At 46.3% G+C, this 22005-nt stretch overlaps 1 protein-coding gene across 1 annotated transcript; it reads right to left on the reverse strand.

Moving 5' to 3' along the window:
* Nucleotides 1–5970: 5970 nt before the first annotated feature.
* On the reverse strand, nt 5971–21026 carry GUCA1A (guanylate cyclase activator 1A). Its single transcript, XM_075615255.1, has 4 exons — nt 20286–21026; nt 18148–18297; nt 16596–16686; nt 5971–7101 (listed from the first exon to the last, which is right to left on the reverse strand). Exons 1-4 carry the CDS (start codon nt 20481–20483, stop codon nt 6923–6925), a joined length of 618 nt encoding a protein of 205 aa, XP_075471370.1. The 5' UTR covers nt 20484–21026; the 3' UTR covers nt 5971–6922.
* Nucleotides 21027–22005: the final 979 nt, after the last annotated feature.

Genomic DNA, 22005 nt, shown 5'->3' on the forward strand with positions numbered 1-22005 from the left:
ACTAACTACCACTTGCATGCCTTAGAGGCTAGTTATGACCATGTTGAGGCAAACAAAGTGTTAACCCCACCCAGGGGGCTGAGCTCCCCTCCCTGGTGCAGCTACCCCCATCACCTACCTTTCCTCTACTCCCACCACACCCCCTCTATAAGAATGCCTAACTAGCCTATTAGCCAAAGGTGAATATGAGGTTAGGTGCCCTGGGTGAGAGGTGTGTGGGGGGGATGGATTAACCTGGGTTACTAAATGGTTACTGAGGCATTGCATAGAATAACATGCATCCACCTGGTATTGCAGCAAATCGTGCGACAATGCCATACAATCATCATTCTCCACCATGCAACATTTTTTCTACCCGATTTCTTATTCAATATGCAAGATTTAAACCGTGTCAACTAGCATGACTTTGCCAACCAATTTTGCATCGTCAATAACTGAGTTTGTTAAATAGTGATCTTTTGATGCCAAAACTCACATGGCCCAAAGAATATCAGGCAGTGATAAACTCAATGGGTTAACTCCAGGAGTCCTGGAATGAGGCCGAGTGAGAGCCGGATTAGGGTCTGGACACAGCAGCGGTGAGATCGATCTCGGAGGGGCTGCGCTGGTTGCAGTCGGAGCTCTTCTCCCTCCAATTGTTTTGCTAAAGCTGTAAAGACCTTTTAACATGCAAGTGTTCACTTTTTAATCTTGCATATGCCGTATAAATGTAAAAAAAACCATCTACACTATTGTGTGTTATCTTCTGTCCCGGGATAGTTGGAATTCCGTTCCACACATATCCAACCGTATCTGAGTCGGAAGGCATGGATAAAAAGGAGCCCGTTTTGGAAGGATCCTTGGAGTTAACCCATTGAGTTTATCACTGCCAGATATTCTTTAAGGCCATGTGAGTTTTGGTATCATAAGATCACAAGGGAAGCCCATCTTCATTTAGTTTGGTTATATTGAACTTTGTCTTTTTTAATTCTGGCGTGATTCTGCGCTCCCCACTACACGAACAATTTCCCCTAAGAACTACGACAACAATTCCTTTGGGTGTTTGGGCAGCGAATCCAGTATTTTTTTTACCCTTTATATCACTCTTACAATTATAAGTGTGTCATTATTTTAACACTATTTCACTTTCATTAATTGTTTATTACCTTAGTTAATAAACATCAACTTTATTTGAAATAGAAGTGCCCCCGGTGTTTTTTTTTTAATTATTGAATAGTGAATGAGTCCCTGTTCTGTAGAACTCACAATCTAATGTTGGTGCCTTAGGCATGGGAAGATAAAGTGATTTCTCCAAGGTCACAAGGAGCTGACACTGGAATTTGAACTGGTTTTACCTACTTTAAAGCCTGTGTTCTTTCCAATACTCCTCCAGTGTTGGTTGAATTTGCAGCATCTAAAAATGCCAGTGTCACACACCATTCTATAACCATCATGATCACAATTCAGTCTCAACTTCATAACTCAGTTCTGATCAGTGTGACATGTTCACTGTATATAGAGGAGTCAATTCTGAGGGTTTTTTTTCCTGACGTTATATTATTTTGGACCAATATGTGTAAATCTATGATGTGCAAAAGGAAGAGGATATTGCATGGCAAGTGCTTTCATTTCACTGCAAGTCCCACATGTGGTTCTCAGAAATGCACTTGTTTTTTTAGACCATGCTTGTTTTCCAAGTCAGACTCACTGTCAAAGATCCCAAAACTTAGCATCTTCCATCCAATGTCACTGGAGTTCTTTCCTGTTGGGTATCTGATTGGAAATGTTTTAATGTCCCTCTGCGGAGAGCAGACTGTAATCCCCCATGTGTGCTATCAAACTTGACTTCACCTCTGTGAGGTGTAATCCAATGCAACTGGATTTCCCTTGATCGGATTTCTTAACCAGCCCAAATTAGAAACCTAAGGAGGAAGGGAGGGACTTCAAAGGGCAAAGTCTGCCGTAGGAGTCAACAGCACCCTTAAATGAACTGCAGAACTACCCCAAACAATCAGTAGTCAAACCATATGGACTATGGGAGTTAGGTTATCATCAGTTATAATCTAACACTGGTTCCCAACTCCAGACCTCAAGAACCCCCAACATGTCATATTTGATGGCTATCCCCCTGCTTTCACAATGGTGGTTCATCACTGAGCCACTGTTTAAGCCACATGTGCTCAAGCAGGGATATCCTTAAAACCTGATTACTTGGGGGCTCTTGAGGACTCAAATTGGGAGCCACTAATCTAAACGGTCAGAAGTATCAAAAAACTAGCTGTCTGTCTAGGTGAAAGTGTAAGCTTTAATTGCCAGGAATGGCACTACTGTATACTAAAACATTACAATAAAATGAAGTAAAACACAGGTATCCTACAATGGCTTAAAACAAGACATAGCCTGTTGATTAATACTGCAGGGGCTACTTCATCCCAGCTCAGTATTTAAAATAGGCTTTTACTAAAAAATAGTTTCATTTGTAGTATGTTGGTGCATAAAGGTGTGCAACAGATTCAATTAGCCAAGAAAAACCTGTTGTCTGTAGAATCATATTTGGAGCAGAAGATAGTTTTAAAATTCTAATTCCTTATAATACAACATGCATTTACCATTGAATTGTGAGATAGAAAACCAGGACTGTTTCACTGCATGTTCTATCAAAACACCCTTACAGAAGCAATATTAGCAGCTTAAAAATATATATTTTTTTCTTGTTTGTTTTAATATATGCAGCATTTGATTAACTTTATATAAAACTAATTGCCCAAGCTGCCGATAGATCAGCACCATCCTGTTTCCCAGGGTTTATTAAATGGCTGCCTTTCAGTTTCAAATCAATCCTTCAGTCAGTGTAAGTCAGCAGCTAAAATTTATTCTTGTATTACTAAGGTAACATTATCTATTGTTACAGTTTGCAGCTCAAACTGCTGGGAACATTGGCAACAAATTATCACAGACAGGAAAGTGTTGCAAATATCTTGCACACATGCTAAAACCTGCTATAGAAAGCAAAGGATGCTCAGTATATTAAAACTCCTTAAAAATGGCATTGAGAGTTGAAATAAAAAAATAAAAAAAAGTTAACAAGTATTTTCTATGATTTCATAAAAAAAAAAAAAAAAAACAACATGTATAATATTGCCTGGATTGCTTTTTGTTAATAAATGTACCTGCTTGATAGTCTGCCATCTATTTGCCATAGAAGAGAGATCCATGGACTGCCTGGGATATGTGAATAACTCACCTGATTTCCTTTTAACTTAGACCCCTATCAAAATGCATTTATAGTATTGTTTGTATTCTGATGCCATTCCCAAAGAATAAACCCATTTATGTCCATATTTTTTTTTAAGAAATCCAAAATAATAAATAATTCAATTACTGATCTTTTTATTTTGTTTGGTTTCTCATGGTTTTCTTTATTACTGATAAAGCACATTTCAAGCAAATAGTATTCCAAGCCACATAATGGTCAGTTACAGCAACACACAGATAACTGGAGGTTTAATGATATATACTAACTTAGGCTGCGTCCACGCTGCCGCTGAGTGCGCGTGGCAGGTTTACTTCAGTGAATCTGAATCTGCACGGCCCCGCTCATGCGGCACACGCGCGCTCGTGCACGGGCACGTACACTCTCCAAAGCTCGGTGCTTGGGGAGACAAAGAAAATTGATTTTGAAGCGCGCTCAGTAGCAGTCAATGCACAAAGCACACAGCACACAGTCACACACACACAGCCACACATGGCTGCCAACATGGGGGGTCTGCCCTGAGAGGCAGCCGCAGGTACCGGGGGCCGGGGGGGGGAGGAAATGATTCCATGGGAATTAGCCCGCCAGTCTCGCCCCCCCCCCTCAGCCTGCCTCCCGCACCCCCCAGCCTGCCTCCTGTGCCCCCCAAACCTCCCCCAACCCCTCCCATGCCCCCCAAACCACTCTCCCACAACCCCCCCCCCAAGCTTACCTCTCACCCCTGGCAGCAGCCGCAGGGATCAGGGGCAAGGGAGGAAGCGCGTCTGGGTGGCAGGGTAGCAGGAAGCAGCACCCACCCGGTCAAGATCAGTCACCCACCCAGGCAGTCAGTCACCCACCCAGGCAGTCACTCAGTCAGCCACCTAGGCAGTCACGCAGTCACCCACCCAGGCAGTCACTCACCAACCCAGGCAGTCACTCAGTCACCTACCCAAGGCAGTCACTCAGTCACCCACTCAGGCAGTCACTCAGTCACCCACCCAGTCACCAAAAGTCAGTCACCCAGTCACCCACCCAGTCAGTCAGTTGCCCACCCAGGCAGTCAGTCAGTCACCCACCCACGCAGGCACCCACCTCGGCAGTCAGTCACCCACTCATACTTAACCCCCCCCCCGCCCCATACTTAACTCCCCCAGGCCCATACTTAACCCCCTCCCCCCAGGCCCATGCTTAACTACCCCCCCCCCCCCAGGCCCATACTGAATCCCCCCCAGGCCTTTTGTCACATTGGATATCTTTGTCTTTTGTTGAAGATATTAAAATAAACACATTGCATTGTAATCTTTTTTCCCCGTATTACAATAAGAAGAAAACAGTTAAGTAAAAGTTGCATGCTACAATTTTTTTTTGTGGTAGGTGCGCTATGGGTTCGGGGGGACGGCCCTGCTCCTTTCATTTGTCCTTTGCCCCATGATTTCTGTTGGCGGCCCTGCACACACACACTCGCACACACAGATATAGCCCCGATACGTGCCCCCCGCTCGCGCTTGCAAAATTATGCAGGACACCCTGCGCTTATGCTTGGAGAGTTGGTGACATCACCACTCTTAAGCATGAGCGCGCTCAGCGGCAGCGTGGCCGCAGCCTTAGTAACACCGAGAAAAGACCAACTAGCTATAGAACCAGATAATGATAGATACAGATAAATAAAATATAGATAGATGATAGATAAATTATAGGGAGAAATAGAAGATAGATAGAGATAGATGATATACAGGCATACCCCGGTTTAAGGACACTCACTTTAAGTACACTCGCGAGTAAGTACATATCGCCCAATAGGCAAACGGCAGCTCACGCATGCGCCAGTCAGCACGTCCTGAACAGCAATACCGGCTCGCTACCTGTACCGAAGCTGTGCGCAAGCGGGGAGACTATAGAGCCTGTTACAAATGCGTTATTAACATCAGTTATGCACGTATAGGACGATTGCCGTACAGTACATGCATCAATAAGGGGAAAAAGGTAGTGCTTCACTTTAAGTACATTTTCGCTTTACATACATGCCCTGGACCCATTGCGTATGTTAATGTGGGGTATGCCTGTATAGAAGATAGATAGAGATAGATGATATATAGCTGATAGATAGAACCATAGATAGACGATAGAGATAGAGAGATGACATATAGAGATAGATAATAGATATCTGATCAATAGAACCATAGATAGATGATAGATATATGATACAGAGATAGATGATAGATAGAACCGTAGATAGATGATAGCAAGAGATAGATGATAGATAAATGATACAGTGAGATATATGATAGATAGAGAGAGATAATAGATAGCTGATCGAACGATAGATAGATGGTAGAGAGAGGTGGATGATATCTGATAGAACCATAGATAGATGATAGAATATATATAGAAACACAGATTTTTAGTAGCCTTGATTGGCTGGGATTTATCTAAGCAGGCTATGGGATATCATGCCCGTTCTGCTGGTAACTGACAATCAAATCAAGAACATGCACAATACCCTACATTGCACTTTGATAAAGCCTGCTCGTTGTTCTCTGTGGTGGGATAATGTAGAAACACTACCCTTGAACCCTTGAATATTCTGTTTAGAACAGCATATATTGTGATATCAAAGGGAACAATGTCATATGCTATATATGTCGATAGATGGAAAAATAGAACAACTGATAGGTGATAGAGAATAAATCAGTTTGTATCCAATAGTTTGTTGACTTATGTAAACCTTTCCAGAAGTTTTTCAGAAATGTGGCAGCTGTGTGTGTCTGTGTGTGTGTGTGTGTGTGTGTGTGTGTGTGTGTGTGTGTGTGTGTGTGTGTGTGTGTGTGTGTGTGTGTGTGTATACAGTATATCAAATCTCCATGGGGCACCAGCAGCTGAACCAGGAAAACCTCACCAGTTCCAAATAGTATACTGTAAATAGAACAAAGGACCACTGCCTTCTCCACCACCTGAGAGGTGCTAGACAAAGAGCTATTGTGACTCTAATTTTAACTTATTGGATGGATTATATTTATTTTTACTTTACATTTGGAGAGTGCGGCAGTTATATATATATATATATATATATATATATATATATATATATACATATACATACATACACAGAGAGAGAGAGATAGACTGATCATGATAAGAAGGGTAATATATATATTAAGCCTTGATGAGATTCACTTGGTAAGTAAGATCCAAGTGCCGCCCGTGATGTTAAATTTGCACTCATCCCCGTTGCATACTCCTCATACCTCCAACGCTGTGTAGGCAATGCTGTGCCGCTCAGTATCCTTGACTGTGATTAATACGTTAGCGAGCCCCTTACCCCTGGGCATCACTGTTTTGATATTCAATGACATAATCAATTACCCCATTTGCTGCCTGAGGGGCTTCACAATGCTTACTTAGCTCTCTCCTCTCCCGCAAAAGGGTTTATCTACTCTTAGGGGGGGGGAATTAATTAGCCAATGGTAACCCATCTCTTGCAGTGCCCAACCTTCATCCTCTCTTGACGGATTAAAGAATTAGGAGATTCTAACCCATCTCTTGCAGTGCCCAACCTTCATCCACTCATGAGGGATTAAAGAATTAGGTGATTGTCACCCATCTGCTGCAGTGGCCCATCCTTTAAGATCAAAAGTCCTGAGCATGTCAAAGGCAAAGTCCAGGGAGGAAAGGGGGTGAAGGAATAAACACTGACGCAAGTAGAAATGTTCATGGGTGGGAGTCTCTGCTGAGAATATCCTGCCTAGGACATTCCGGGAGGTCCATACTTTTACCGTCGTTTTGGATCATGTGGACAATGTGTTTGAGGTCCAGACTGCGGGTTAGCACCTCCAGGAGAAGCTCGTCCTTCTGCACACCCTCCATAAACTCTTCTAGTGAGAGCTCGCCTGGGGAAGGACAGAGAGACAGGGGGATAGAACCATACTCAGGGGCACAATGTAACAGCAGGGGGAACACAGAAACTCCCATTGAAGTCAATGGGAGTTTTTCTTGAGCGATAGTGTCCTGATCAGCACTATTGCAGTTTAATTAAGACTCTACTGCTCATATAGCAAAACTGGGTACTCAACAACAGGAAAAAGGGCAGGATAGGGCTGAGACATAGACCCCGTGGCAATCATTTATCACAGCCTCCCACCAACAACACAAACACCAGGAGATGTATTAAACCAGATAAATGTATTGGCTTTTTTGTTCACTGCTCAGCACTGTTTAGTTAATCTGGGCCATTTTGTAACATTTTTTTTAAGCACTCTATTAACCATTTGAGTTTAAGGGTTAAACAAACAAAAAACAGCAACCAGAATTGCTAGGTCAACTTTTTTTAAGAGAAAGAAAAAAGGTGAAATGTCACAAGTCACAATCTCGGCCATCTTTGTAGAGACCCACGTGTTATTGCTTTGGTTAATCTTTTGCCAGAACACATTATAGTGAAGGCTTGTGATTACCGGTATATGTAATAACAACGTAATTGTCATTTCTTGAATAAATGTAAGTTGAATTATCCTACTGTATCATATAGAGCAGTGGCCTCCAAACCTTTCAGTAAGAGGGACACATCACATTTTCGCGGGCCAAAGGGGGGGAGAAAAAAATCTTTTTATATATTTATATATTTTATAAATGAAAGAATACATTTTATTTTGATCTTTTGGGGGGTAATCAGCATAATACGATTCAGAACAAAAGAGAAATGTGACAATTACAAAGAAAGGATGCCGTGCTTACACTGGGACATGATATACAATGAGCAAATATATATTTCAAGTTGCTGCGGGCCGGATAAAATCTTGTGGGGGGCCTGATGTGGCCCCCGTGCCTTAGTTTGGAGACCCCTGGTATACAGTAGAGTAAAAGAAGGGAGCGTTTCCTCACTTTTCACCATACAACCTCTAGAGGTCTCACCAGCACAATATTTAAGCATGCCATGGTTCAACTCCTCCGTGCTTAATATATAGCTACGAAATGATGTTATGAAATCAACTCAAGGCCGCAGTATATAAACATAGATACAAATATATCTATACACATACCAACGGGATCTATACTTCATAAATAAAATGAACCTTGTCAAAAAACATATTGAAAACATGTCTTAAATCATGGTGTAATTGTATATAAATACTTATTAATGTATCTATATTTTATTATATAATTGAGCTTTTGCGGAAATGTTTATACTGTAGTGAATCTGCAAACTTGGAAACTCTAGATATGTATTTATGTTTTGTATATGCTTAACCACTTCACTGCCAGGGGAGCGTGAGAAGGCTTCGGTTTTCTTGAGATTGCTTAACTTTTCTTACTGTGTCCTTACTCCTAACTTTGATGTCAATTTACAAATATTCCAATCGCAGAAAATTATTGATGTTGGCTAAGTTCGTGCAGAGCGTTTAAATATGGTCGCCTGTGGGAATGTTTATTGTAATGATTTATTTTACTGTATATCCGATCCTGTAACTGGCCCCCTAATAAAAGCCTGAGGAATGTGTTTTTGGAAACAGAGTTTTGGGTCTAAAGTAAAAAAAAAAAAAAAAAACTAAATACTTTTTATGTTTCTAAAAATGTTGCATGTTTTGGTTTTGAATTTTGATTAAAAAATTTTTTTAATTTTTTTTATTTCTTTTTTTCAATCCCGTCAAACTTTATCGAATCTCAAACTTTTCGCAAAAGTTTTATTTATTTATTTTAAATGACCGTGGCAAAAAAAAAATCCCCATTCTTAGAACTGGGGAAAAGGTGAATAAATGTTCTTTTTGCCATTATTTAAATATCATACTTAATGAGTTTTATGTTTTGGTAACTCTGAACTATGACTAAAAACAAATTCCAAGTCAGGAAGGGCATGTAGGGAGTTTTTGTCAAAAATGCACTTAATGAGTTTTACCTTACCACGACGATATGATGCTGGAGCTTCCTATTGGCACGCAGGACCTTGAGATTTGGCGCCATTTTGATTTAGTGAAGAAATGGAGAAATAGCCACACACCAAGAGTACAGGCATACCCCGCTTTAAGTACACTCACTTTAAGTACACTCGCGAGTAAGTACATTTCGCTCAATAGGCAAACAGCAGCCCGCGCATGCGCCTGTTAGCACGTCCTGAACAGCAATACTGGCTCCCTACCTGTACCAAAGCTGTGCACAAGCGGGGAGGCTATAGAGCCTTTTACACATGCGTTATTTACATCAGTTATGCACGTGTAACGGGTATTCCCCCACCCAATCGCAGATTCTACTGTGTGAGTGCAGGCAACATATATTGTTACTCAGGTGTGGTGCGTATACCTGTAGGCTCACAGGAGGGCTGAGCTTCCGCCTGCGGGAACCTGGGGCAATTATACTAGGGGTAACCACTTACTCAATAGGTGCAGCGCCTCCACCTGCGATGGCTCCCACCAGAGAGGGAGTGGATCCTCGCAGGACAAACACAATGATCACATACACAATGGGGTATAATAACTAAGGACTTTACTAACATGTAATACGACACATCACATTCATAACATAACCTGTGTCCCTCTCAGGAAGAGACACTAACCATGACGTCTCGCAGGACGATTCCCCAACACTAGGTGATCCCACCCAGTGTCCAAAGAACCCCACCCAATGTCCCGCACTCTTGCAGAGAATCAATGGGTGACTGCGCAGTCACTATTAAGCTAAGGGCCCGGTGGTGCACTTAGAACTGTAGATACCTGCCGAGCACTCCGGTGCTCGGGTCAGCAACGCTTCACAAAGGGTCAGACGCGTGATGAATCCGTCTGATCCTATCCTGGCGATATTCTCTGTGACCCCCAACGTGGGTCCGAACTCCTTCACTGGAACCGCAGCATCCGCTGAGTCCCTTTCTAACGATACAGCAACGTGACACACCCTGCACTACAGGCCGTCCCTATAGCACAGCATCCTTAAGTGGCTTAAGGGTCACTCTCCTAGGGCCTTCGGGGTTGCCTATCCTATATAGGTAGGTCTTGTACCCACCCTACTCATAATACGGGCCCTGGGCCATGGATCCCCGGACTGGTTACCGCTATGAACCCCCCCCAGTTGCCTCGTACTACGCGCAACGCCGCCCTGGGCTATGGCTCCCCGGATTGGTTACCGCTATGAAACCCCCCCAGTGGCCTCGCCACTCGCAACACGGACCCTGGGCTATGGCTCCCCGGACTGGTTACCGCTATGAACCCCCCAGCTGTCTCGTGCCACTAATTCACAACAGGACCCTGGGCTATGGCTCCCCGGATTGGTTACCGCTATGAAACCCCCCAGCTGTCCCTATCTTCCCTTCTGTTCCCCAGTGCCAACTAAAGTAAGTGACAGGTTCCCTATCCTGAGGGCTATCCCTGGCAACACTCACACTACTGGGGGACTCAGGGCCATCTTGGGCCAAGGGGGTGCTGGCCTAGTACAGGGAGTCCCTCGCTCCTGTACCCTACCTCCTTCCCTTGACTGCTCCTTCCTCTGACTGACCACGTAGCTGCAAGCCCGCCAAATGTATCCACTTGCTCTCCTGGCAGTCCTGCAGCCCTATTGGCTCCTATGAGGCACCTGGTGCCTCCCTCGCTAAGCACTATGGGAATTGTAGTCCCTGGGCGCCTGTAATAACATTGGGGCCGCGTGCGTGCCTTTCCTATGCCTGCACTAGCTCCTAATGGCCGCCGCAATCTCTCCCTACCTCTCGCGCGACTCTCCTGGCTGGCTCCTACACTCGCGCGATCTTCTGCGCATGCGCGACTATCTCGGGCCGCCGGGGACTCTCTGCGCATGCGCGAACCGGCGCAACATGGCGGCGCCCTGTGCAAGAGCCGCCGGAGATCTCCTGCACTCCGGCGAGCTCCCTCCTCGGCCCCCACCCTCCTGAATGGCCGTCGGGTCTGCCGCTTGCCGCTGGCAGTACCCGACAGCGTCCGTGACCACGGAGGCGCCCGGGGGGGTCGCAGGGGAAAACAGGTGACCTGGCTACACTCTCCCCCTGGTGAAATACCCAACGCCCTCGCTTGGGGAACGACATAACATGGTACAATTTTACACACTGAAAAATGGCATGGCATACCCCGTACACTTAACAGATCGACTGCAACATCCTCAAAACATGGCACATTTTCACACAATGCAAAATTACATGGCATATCACACCCACTATTACCCGAGGCCAGCTGAGTATCAGCTGCTTGCTGAGACCATATGTGGGGTGCCCCTAACTGATCAGGTGGGGGTACCTCACTTTTGCGTCCGTGAGCCTCTCCCAGAAAATTCTCTTGAAGAGCACGCTCTGGGGTGACAGTCACTGGTTCAGTGCTACTTCCTCCCCCTGGTGGAAGGAATAGCACAGTGTCTTTCAACCCGGTCTTTACCTGGTCATCCACGCCTTGGAAACAGCAGGCCAGGCGGCCAAGACCTGTCCCACGGTCCACTACTTGGCGGATGGGCCGCTTCTTCTTGGGCGCAAAGGAGGCAACTTCTACCAGCTCCTTTGCCACATAGTCCTTGTCCCTACATACGTGCTCAGCTTCCACTGAGAAGCGAGAACTGGACACTGTCTCTTTACTCAAAGTCTCTGCTTCACCTGGCAGGGGGTAAAGAGTAGACACCTTACCCCTGCGGTGATTCTCGGTGGCCAACAGGTCCTCGGGGATGCTGTCAGTTCCCACCTCGGCTGTCTCGGTACCTGCCCCCTGTACTTCTGGGGCAGTCCACTTGCTGTCCTTAAACTCGGGAGCATTGGATCCCAGTCCTGGGACCATTTGGGTTGGAGCGCACGGGCTCTCACTCAGATCAGGAACCGTAACTCTGGCCTGTTGCACGGCCACCTCCATCGGAGCCTGTGGGGAGCAAGGGGGTTCCTTACCACTCTGCTGGCTTGCGATGGGTTTCTCTTCTTCTGGAACGATAGGCAGTGGGTACTGGTCCACTCGCACTGCAGGACAGCTATCTTCTAGAGGGGACACCTCCGCCAGGACGCGATGTCGAGTGGAACCATTCGCCCAGGTGTCCAGACTTAAGAAGCTATCGTGCTCCGCGGTCACCTGGAGGCTCACACCCAACACCCCTGGGGCAGTCAACTCACCCCTGTCGTCGTCAACAGGTACTGATCCCAAGCCTGGGACCGATGGTACCTCTGTAGGCCGGACTGGCCGTGGTAGGGCACACGGGCCCACAGCAGGCTCTGTATGCTGTGATTCCTCTGTCTCCTCTGCTGGTTCGGCATGCTGGGGAACAATAGACTTCAATAACCGCACACCGCAACACTCACAGTAGGACCACCATGTCAATGTCTCTCTAGAACAGTTACAAGTGGGGCTAAAACACTGTATGCCCATTTCTCCTTCCACCTCGATGGTCCTGTAGTCGAGGGATAACCGAGACACTTTGGCTCCCTGAGCGTGGGCTTCTTGCAGGCAGGAGCATATGAAGAGAAGAGAATCTACTCCTGGCGCACGCCAGGCCACATACATATTGGGGTGTATGTCCTGACAGTCTATCTCGGTTTCCTGCTCAGAAAGAAAATATTCCATGTCTACGACAATGCCTTCCTCCTCCTCTTCCTCCTGGTGAATAGAAGGGTCTAATGGCTGTTCACTGTGCTCACTCCCCCTGGTGGAATTTAAAGAAGGGGTGTGCTCTATCACTGGATGGCTCTGGCTCTGCACTGAGTCACTCACATTACGGGGGCGGGGCTCTGGTTTTCCCGCCAGTCCCGGATGGTTTTCTGTAACCTTTTTCTGAGCAGCCTGGCAGTCAGAAGCACGTGTGTCATCTTGAGTTGGCGGGAGGCGCCATTTTAGGTGGGACTCACTGTTAGCCTCCCCTGCTGCAGGAGCCTCCATTTTAACTACAGTCCTGTCAACTACACTGCAGCTTTTTGCATAGATCATGAGACAGTCCCCTGCGGAAGACTCGGGGAGTGTTAATACATGGGGAACAGTCTCTAGGCATATGTCATGCGTGGTGCACAGGAGATAGGTAATCCCCCGGCCGTCAGCATCCAGCCTTAAGTCTTTCACCCGGGCAGTGGCCAATTCCGGGCAAGTTCTTACTTGGGCGCGCATAGTGGACAATTGCGTATCATGGGATACTCCGGCCACTACAAACACGCGCCTTGGGGATAATTGCCGCGCTAAGGCCCAGTCATCGACGTCTTGCGGTGACGGCACCGCCATGATGAAAAATATGAATGGACAATTTGAAAAAAAATGAAAACAGGGCACCCCAGGTCTATCTCAGCAGCGCCTCCAAATGTAACGGGTATTCCCCCACCCAATCGCAGATTCTACTGTGTGAGTGCAGGCAACATATATTGTTACTCAGGTGTGGTGCGTATACCTGTAGGCTCACAGGAGGGCTGAGCTTCCGCCTGCGGGAACCTGGGGCAATTATACTAGGGGTAACCACTTACTCAATAGGTGCAGCGCCTCCACCTGCGATGGCTCCCACCAGAGAGGGAGTGGATCCTCGCAGGACAAACACAATGATCACATACACAATGGGGTATAATAACTAAGGACTTTACTAACATGTAATACGACACATCACATTCATAACATAACCTGTGTCCCTCTCAGGAAGAGACACTAACCATGACGTCTCGCAGGACGATTCCCCAACACTAGGTGATCCCACCCAGTGTCCAAAGAACCCCACCCAATGTCCCGCACTCTTGCAGAGAATCAATGGGTGACTGCGCAGTCACTATTAAGCTAAGGGCCCGATGGTGCACTTAGAACTGTAGATACCTGCCGAGCACTCCGGTGCTCGGGTCAGCAACGCTTCACAAAGGGTCAGACGCGTGATGAATCCGTCTGATCCTATCCTGGCGATATTCTCTGTGACCCCCAACGTGGGTCCGAACTCCTTCACTGGAACCGCAGCATCCGCTGAGTCCCTTTCTAACGATACAGCAACGTGACACACCCTGCACTACAGGCCGTCCCTATAGCACAGCATCCTTAAGTGGCTTAAGGGTCACTCTCCTAGGGCCTTCGGGGTTGCCTATCCTATATAGGTAGGTCTTGTACCCACCCTACTCATAATACGGGCCCTGGGCCATGGATCCCCGGACTGGTTACCGCTATGAACCCCCCCCAGTTGCCTCGTACTACGCGCAACGCCGCCCTGGGCTATGGCTCCCCGGATTGGTTACCGCTATGAAACCCCCCCAGTGGCCTCGCCACTCGCAACACGGACCCTGGGCTATGGCTCCCCGGACTGGTTACCGCTATGAACCCCCCAGCTGTCTCGTGCCACTAATTCACAACAGGACCCTGGGCTATGGCTCCCCGGATTGGTTACCGCTATGAAACCCCCCAGCTGTCCCTATCTTCCCTTCTGTTCCCCAGTGCCAACTAAAGTAAGTGACAGGTTCCCTATCCTGAGGGCTATCCCTGGCAACACTCACACTACTGGGGGACTCAGGGCCATCTTGGGCCAAGGGGGTGCTGGCCTAGTACAGGGAGTCCCTCGCTCCTGTACCCTACCTCCTTCCCTTGACTGCTCCTTCCTCTGACTGACCACGTAGCTGCAAGCCCGCCAAATGTATCCACTTGCTCTCCTGGCAGTCCTGCAGCCCTATTGGCTCCTATGAGGCACCTGGTGCCTCCCTCGCTAAGCACTATGGGAATTGTAGTCCCTGGGCGCCTGTAATAACATTGGGGCCGCGTGCGTGCCTTTCCTATGCCTGCACTAGCTCCTAATGGCCGCCGCAATCTCTCCCTACCTCTCGCGCGACTCTCCTGGCTGGCTCCTACACTCGCGCGATCTTCTGCGCATGCGCGACTATCTCGGGCCGCCGGGGACTCTCTGCGCATGCGCGAACCGGCGCAACATGGCGGCGCCCTGTGCAAGAGCCGCCGGAGATCTCCTGCACTCCGGCGAGCTCCCTCCTCGGCCCCCACCCTCCTGAATGGCCGTCGGGTCTGCCGCTTGCCGCTGGCAGTACCCGACAGCGTCCGTGACCACGGAGGCGCCCGGGGGGGTCGCAGGGGAAAACAGGTGACCTGGCTACACACGTATATGATGATTGCATTACAGTACATGCATCGATAAGTGGGGATAAAGGGAGTGCTTCACTTTAAGTACATTTTCACTTTACATACATGCTCCGGTTCCATTGCGTACGTTAATGCGGGGTATGCCTGTACAATGGATCCTCAGACAATTCATATAGGGTTAAGTTTGGGCCCCTATTTGTCTCACTTGAATACAAATAAAATGGTCTGAGGATCGTTTGGACACTTGGCGTGCGGCTATTCCTCCCAGTGCCGTCTTAACGCATGGGCACGCTGGGCAGTTGCCCGGGCCCCACGAGCATAGGGGCCCCATGCTAATCTATGCACAGACCAGCATTTAACACTAATTTTCCGATCACCCGCCTCAACATTCAAGTCTCCCGCTAACTCGGTAGAAGGAGACAAATTATGACTTGTAGCGGAGAGTTGGCAGGGCCCAGTGCACTGCTTTGCCCGGGGGCCTATAATGCTGTTAAGACAGCCCTGATTCCTCCTGTTCTGCATTGATAATGTGTCGGCGGGGGAATCCCGTCACGGAGACGCTACGCCCCGTTGAATATCGTATTGAAATCATATCGCGGTAACGGGAGAGCAGGGCCGTTACTTTTTTTTGGGATTCGCCATTTTGATCTTTCTAAAGAGGAGAAAAAACCCTGGCAACTAAGTCGATAAGTATCTCAAGAAACCTTGGGCTCTGCAGAATTAAAAACAAGCGACTCAGTCCCGCTACTAACTCCAGGGCCAAATTCTGAAACCCCCCCTCAATAAAATGTCAACGGGATTGCTGCTTTAAATCCATTCTGAACCCATCACACACTCACTGAACCTGAATGCAAATAATAAGCAAAGCCGGAAGAATGTATCTACCGCAGATTTGAGAAACGGAAGCCTCACTGCCGGCAATGTGTTGCAGGTTCCTCTGGCACTGTAGGGGTTAACCACCCCCCCCCCCCCCACACACACTGTTACAATTATACAAGATCATTAGGATGCTGGATCCTTAACGGCTGGATTGCTAAAATGTGTTTTATTCTTAATATATTAACGACGACCTCTCTTTCGATAAGGTGGTCGCATAAACCCCATTCTTTTTCAGGTGTCGTGTGTGGACATGGGACTCCAGATTGCCAAGAGCAAGCTTGGGCAGTACAGGTCTTATATTTTTTAACCCCTTTTCTGCCAGTTGGGGTCGGGATAGCTCTATTGTTCTCTAGGATTATTCTGCAAGACCCGGACTGCGTGAGTCTCTCTCTGATCATTTGCAACAAAGGAGTCACCTTAGCCATGGTGGCAGCAGAACGCCGAGTTAGTTAACAAGCATCTGTCCCTTACATCAGGACAGTGTCATGACAGAGAGGTGAAGTGTCCCTTACCGTCCCCGTTGATGTCAATTTTGTCAAAAATCATATTGGTAAATTCCTCCGCTGTCATGTCATCGTGACGTCTGTTTATCGCCCTGATAGCCTGAGAAGAAAAATATTATGCAATTAGCAAAAGCATAGGCTTAATGGATTACTAGCCTTTACAGTGCCAGAGATCATGCGGCACCAGAGTCAATGTTCCCTCCACTTCTGCGGCAACAGAGGGAGCGTTCAACCTGATCTGCCCCTGAAGATCGAGCCTTTGACGTAACTGGTATATATATCATAAGGGCTCCTTGAATGCCGGGCCGCATGCTGGATCATGTACATCATTACTTATTAGAACACTTGAAAGGTTAAGATCTGGGGCAGTGCTAGATTTTTGGGGCTCTAAACAGGTATAGTGTCTGGGGACCCTTCAGTTACCCCTGCCTTTATATATATATTTTTTAACCTATTTTTACACATAAATTTAAATTTTAGTTAACAAGACTCCCAACAGAGGTGGTAGATAATAATGGAATAAAAAAAATGCTTAGACTCAAGACTATGCTAAATATGAAACAACCCATAGGGTCTGAGATTTTGTAAAACATATGGGCAAATTAGGTGGGCCAAGTGGGTCTTTTCTGACGTAAAATTCTATGGTGTTTGTAGCGTGTTGATGCTGAACGTAGCTCTCCCCCAAAACGCCTTATCTTGAATGTTATTCCCTGTAACGCAGATTACCAAACGAATTTTTTCCTAGGTTCTTATTTAGCTTTTATTTAAAAAGGCCCAAAGCCTGCCTTAGAGTGTTCACATGGTGACCTCTGCTTGGTTGATCCACCTTCAAGCAGCAATCCTCCCTGCTCATTGTCTTTTTAGCCCTCAATTTTTGGAAAGTTTGGGAACCAGGATGTCCTTTGACTCTGAACTGAGTTTATTTCAGCTCCTGGGATACTTATCGGTGAAGTTAGCTGTGTCTCTCCGCCTCCAGGGCAGACACAATGGCCTATCAAAACTCTCATGTCACAATGGCCAATGGGAAGCCACAACATTCTCCATGGTGGCTTCCTATTTGACGACTGCTCAAAGCCCCTGTAGAAACCATGAAGGGATACTGGTAACTTCCCTGGTAAGTATCTTGTGACTGGTTGGTCCAGGGAGCTGAAATTGAAATGGTTCCCACCGTGTAATAAAAAGTGGATTTACTGCTTTTACAGGCAGAACAGAGCTGTCTCCAGGCAGACTTCAAAGAAATTTATCAGATAAATTGTACTATCCTAAGCTGCTCCAATAAGGTTCTTTGAAGTCCAGTGATGTCACAAAGTGGGAGCGGAGAGAGGGATCCTATTGCAGTGTATAGTGCGTGTAAGAGGGGGGTTTCATTGCCGTGTATAGTGTGTGTAAGAGGGGGGTTTCATTGCAGTGTATAGTGCGTGTAAATGAGGGGTCACATTAAAATGTATAGTGTGTGCAATACTGGGGTCCCATTGAAGCATATAATGTGAGTAAGAGGTGGGTTGAGTTGCAGTGCATGGTGTGTGAAGTCTAATTAGGGGTCTGAGAATCTCTCACTCACCTTGATAATATTTAGTAGTTCTCCTCTGTCAATGCAGCCATTCCCATCCACGTCATAAAGTTTAAAGTACCATCTCAGCTTCTGCTCCACTTTCCCCTTTAGGACTAAACTCAGGGCTGCTACATACTCCATAAAATCCATGTAACCATCCTGTAGAGAGCAAACATATATAAAGATATATATATATGTAGCCGAGTCCCCCTACCCTGCCTCCGGTGTAGGGAAGCTGTCAAATGGTTAGCCGTAGCTCCGCGCGATCGGGAGGTGGGGGTGGCCATCTTGTGAGTCACGCATGCGCAAAGTAGGGAGTGCGGCAACCATCTTAGGCTAGCTCCGCATAAGCCACTGCGGGACTACATGTCCCAGAGTCCCTAGAGGGAGGGACTGCCCACGTGGGGTGCCACAACCAATGGGATGCACGCAGGAGGGAGAGCCTTGATATCCTCTGCATGCAAGGAGCGCACAAGTCAGTCCTGACAGAGGCAGCAAGGGAAGTGGTAGTGTCCAGGGAGCTAGAGGCCCTGGACTAGGCCAGACTTCCCCGCATCCTGATCACATTCTTTGTTGTAGAATTGTTGGTCCCCCACTGCATCTGCCTCGCCCCAAAGAGCTGCTCCCCTCTGCACAGAACCAGCATGCTAAGGGTTAATGTCTGCGTTTGCTTACTGATGTGTTTCGTCAATCCCGCCCACTAGAATGTTAATGACCTAGGAGGACAAAGGACTCGGAAACAACAGCTGCATTTATTCTGAACCCCTTAAGTCTACATCTGCGTTGTCCCAAAGGCGGACAGCCTTTAGCGCAGCCGAAGGACAGCCAAAGGTTGTCGCCATGTGCTGCCATTCGGTAATGTTCTGCTAATACTACTCTATTGCTTTCCGAAACTCACCAGCCTTCTCATCCCATGTTTCAATTTACCCTGTCTATAGATTGTAAGCTCCTTGCGGCCGGGCTTCTTCTAACAACACTTTGCAGGCCTATCCTATCTCTTCTAACACAATTTTAATATTGTCTGCAAATGTTACATATGCCGATAATCCTCTCTCTAACTGCCTATGAAAGATCTGTGAATTGAATGTATAACCGCTGTTTATTTAATGTAACCATGTGTAGTTATCCTAACTCTGTGCCCAGGACATACTTGAAAACGAGAGGTAACTCTCAATGTATTACTTCCTGGTAAAATATTTGAAACATAAATAAAATTAATGAATGCTCTTTGTAGTATCAATGTATTAGATACTGAGCCACATATGAGGGTTGCTAACACATACATACATACACACACATATATACATATACATATACATATACACATACATACACACACAAACACATATATTATTTTATATATAATATATGTGTTTCTCTGTATATGTGTGTGAGTGTGTGTCTAATTTGTATATAAATTATATTGTATATAAATATAAATAATTTAATATAATAAAGTATAATAAATAAATGTGTATACAAATATAATATTAATATTACTTGTGAACACATTCACATGTCTTAGACAGGTCTGCAACCCTGCTTTTCGCCATTATCACCTAGCATACAGTGCTTCCACTGCAGCAAGGGATTCTAGGAAATGACATGCAAATGAGCACACAGTGCCACCTTTTGTCTCAAATCCATTATTACATGGAATCCTTCATATAATATATATATTAAAAAAAACGTGAGAAATTCGGGCACTCACAGGACTTGAAAAAAAAAATATATAAAATAGTTATTTATTTAATCATCAATGTTTCCCCATATAAATAAGCCTCTCAAGAGTGCTTGAATTCTTCACTTTTTTGATTATTTTATTTAGTTTCAGATGCAGCCAGGCAAACTCCCCGGCTGTGTGTGCCGTAATATATATATACATACATACATACATACATACATACATACACATACATACACATATATACACACACACACACATAAGTATAGCAACACTCCACTAAATAAATCTTTAGCTGCCTGGGTGCTGGCTGCACAAATAATGGTAATACATGTAGCACCTGGAGTGCCTGCTTTCTGTGTGTGTGTGTGTGTGTGTGTGTGTGTGTGTGTGTGTGTGTGTGTGTGTGTGTGTGTGTGTGTGTGTGTGTGTGTGTGTGTGTGTGTGTGTGTGTGTGTATTACCTTGTTAAAGTCAAAGGTGTTAAACATTTGCTCGATGTATTCATTGGACGCCGGGCTCAGGTTCTTGAGGCCAAAGAACTGCTTGAATTCATGCTGTGTGAGCTGGCCTGATGGACACTCCGTCATGAACTTCTTATACCAGCGGTGGATCTCCGTGGCATTTAATTCCTCCACTGTCTTCCCATCCATGTTCCCCATTCTGACGCAGCGTAGTATTTGCTTCCTTTTACGTGGTCGAAGGATGCCGGGATTCTACAGGTGGTCTTGGTGGGAAAAAATGGGCGCTTTAAATATAGCAGCCATACATATAAAAATACCAGCGTCTCCTCAATGTGGTGCTAACCAGTCATTGAATTAAAATGAGCCTCACTAGTTTCTTTTAACAATAAAAGGATCATTTTTTTAAACCAGATCTCAGCTACTGTCAAGTCTTCTGAAATTAACCAAATGTCGCTGTCCCTAATTAAAGCAACAACAAATCTTCCACTAGTGAGGCTGAGGTCCCAGTGCCGAAAATATTCCAACGTCAAGTCTTCCAGTAGCCAAGTGTCAAATTCGTTCACAAACAGAAGAAGTTCTTTTAAAATAGCTGTGAAACCCACTGCTGACCAATCACCAAGGTTCCCCAAGATCGAAACCCCCTTGTGTGCTCACAGGTGGGATTCCAGGAGTGGAAAACAGAAGAAGAAGAAAAGCAAAGAGCTATCTCTAGTCTTGTGATTAAAGAGGAGTGAGATTAGGGAGAGAGGGAGGGATGCTTCTGAAAAGACTTGTAATCTCCTAATCTGGGATCTAGCTTTGACTCTGACGGTACGAATGACTCAGGAGGACAATAACATTAGCACAAGGTAATAAATACCCGTGTGTTTCTTTATCCTGTGCCCTGTTTTTACTAGGAAACACAAGTGGGCAGAGCTGTAGGCAGAGATAGGGTAAACACCTTGACTTTGTAAACTTCCTCCGGGTCTCGAGTCTGTCGCTCCCCCCATTCCCGAACCCCAGCCGAGCAAACACCCTGACTAAGAATATTGGAGCAAACAGGCCACACCTTTTATTTAACAAACCAATAAATAACCAGCCCCATAATGGGCCTTCTAAATAACAGTAATAAGATGTCCTTTAAATCCCTGTCGTCCGGCACTGGGTTGCCAGGCATTCTTCAAGCTGCTCCAGAATCAGCCCAGCTACTTAATCAGCCCCACACCCAGCAACGCCTCAAAGGTGGGATAGGAAAAACCCCATGCAATAAACATTCAAATCTATAAGGCAAACCTTTTCTTTCTAAGGCCTTAGGCTGCGCTTATAGTGCTGGCGAGAGCGACGCGTCATCGCGATGGTGTGAATACTTGCTGTGGTCCGGGGTTGGAGAGAGCAGAAGTCCAGTAATGCGCCGAAGTTCAGGGATGTAGAAGAGACAGGTCAGGTACAGGCAGGGGTCACAATGGAGATCAAGACTGGTTCAGACACAGGCAAAACTCAGGCTGCAATGAGCCCGGTGCATAGACAAGGGTCTATGCTCAGCAACAGGACAGAGGAGTGGGTGGATATAAATAGGGAGAAGAACCAATGGAGAGGAGGCAGGGGGGAGTGTACTAGCAGTAAATAGAGAGCTGATAGGCTGTAATTACCTTGGATGCAGGTGTAGTGCAGCTGAGGCTGGTCCTGTCCCTAATACTATTCTTCCGTGCACGCACGTGCAGGGGGTGAATGGTGTGTAGCA

Source organism: Ascaphus truei, chromosome 9 (assembly GCF_040206685.1).
Source record: "Ascaphus truei isolate aAscTru1 chromosome 9, aAscTru1.hap1, whole genome shotgun sequence".
NCBI classification, from domain to species: domain Eukaryota; kingdom Metazoa; phylum Chordata; class Amphibia; order Anura; family Ascaphidae; genus Ascaphus; species Ascaphus truei.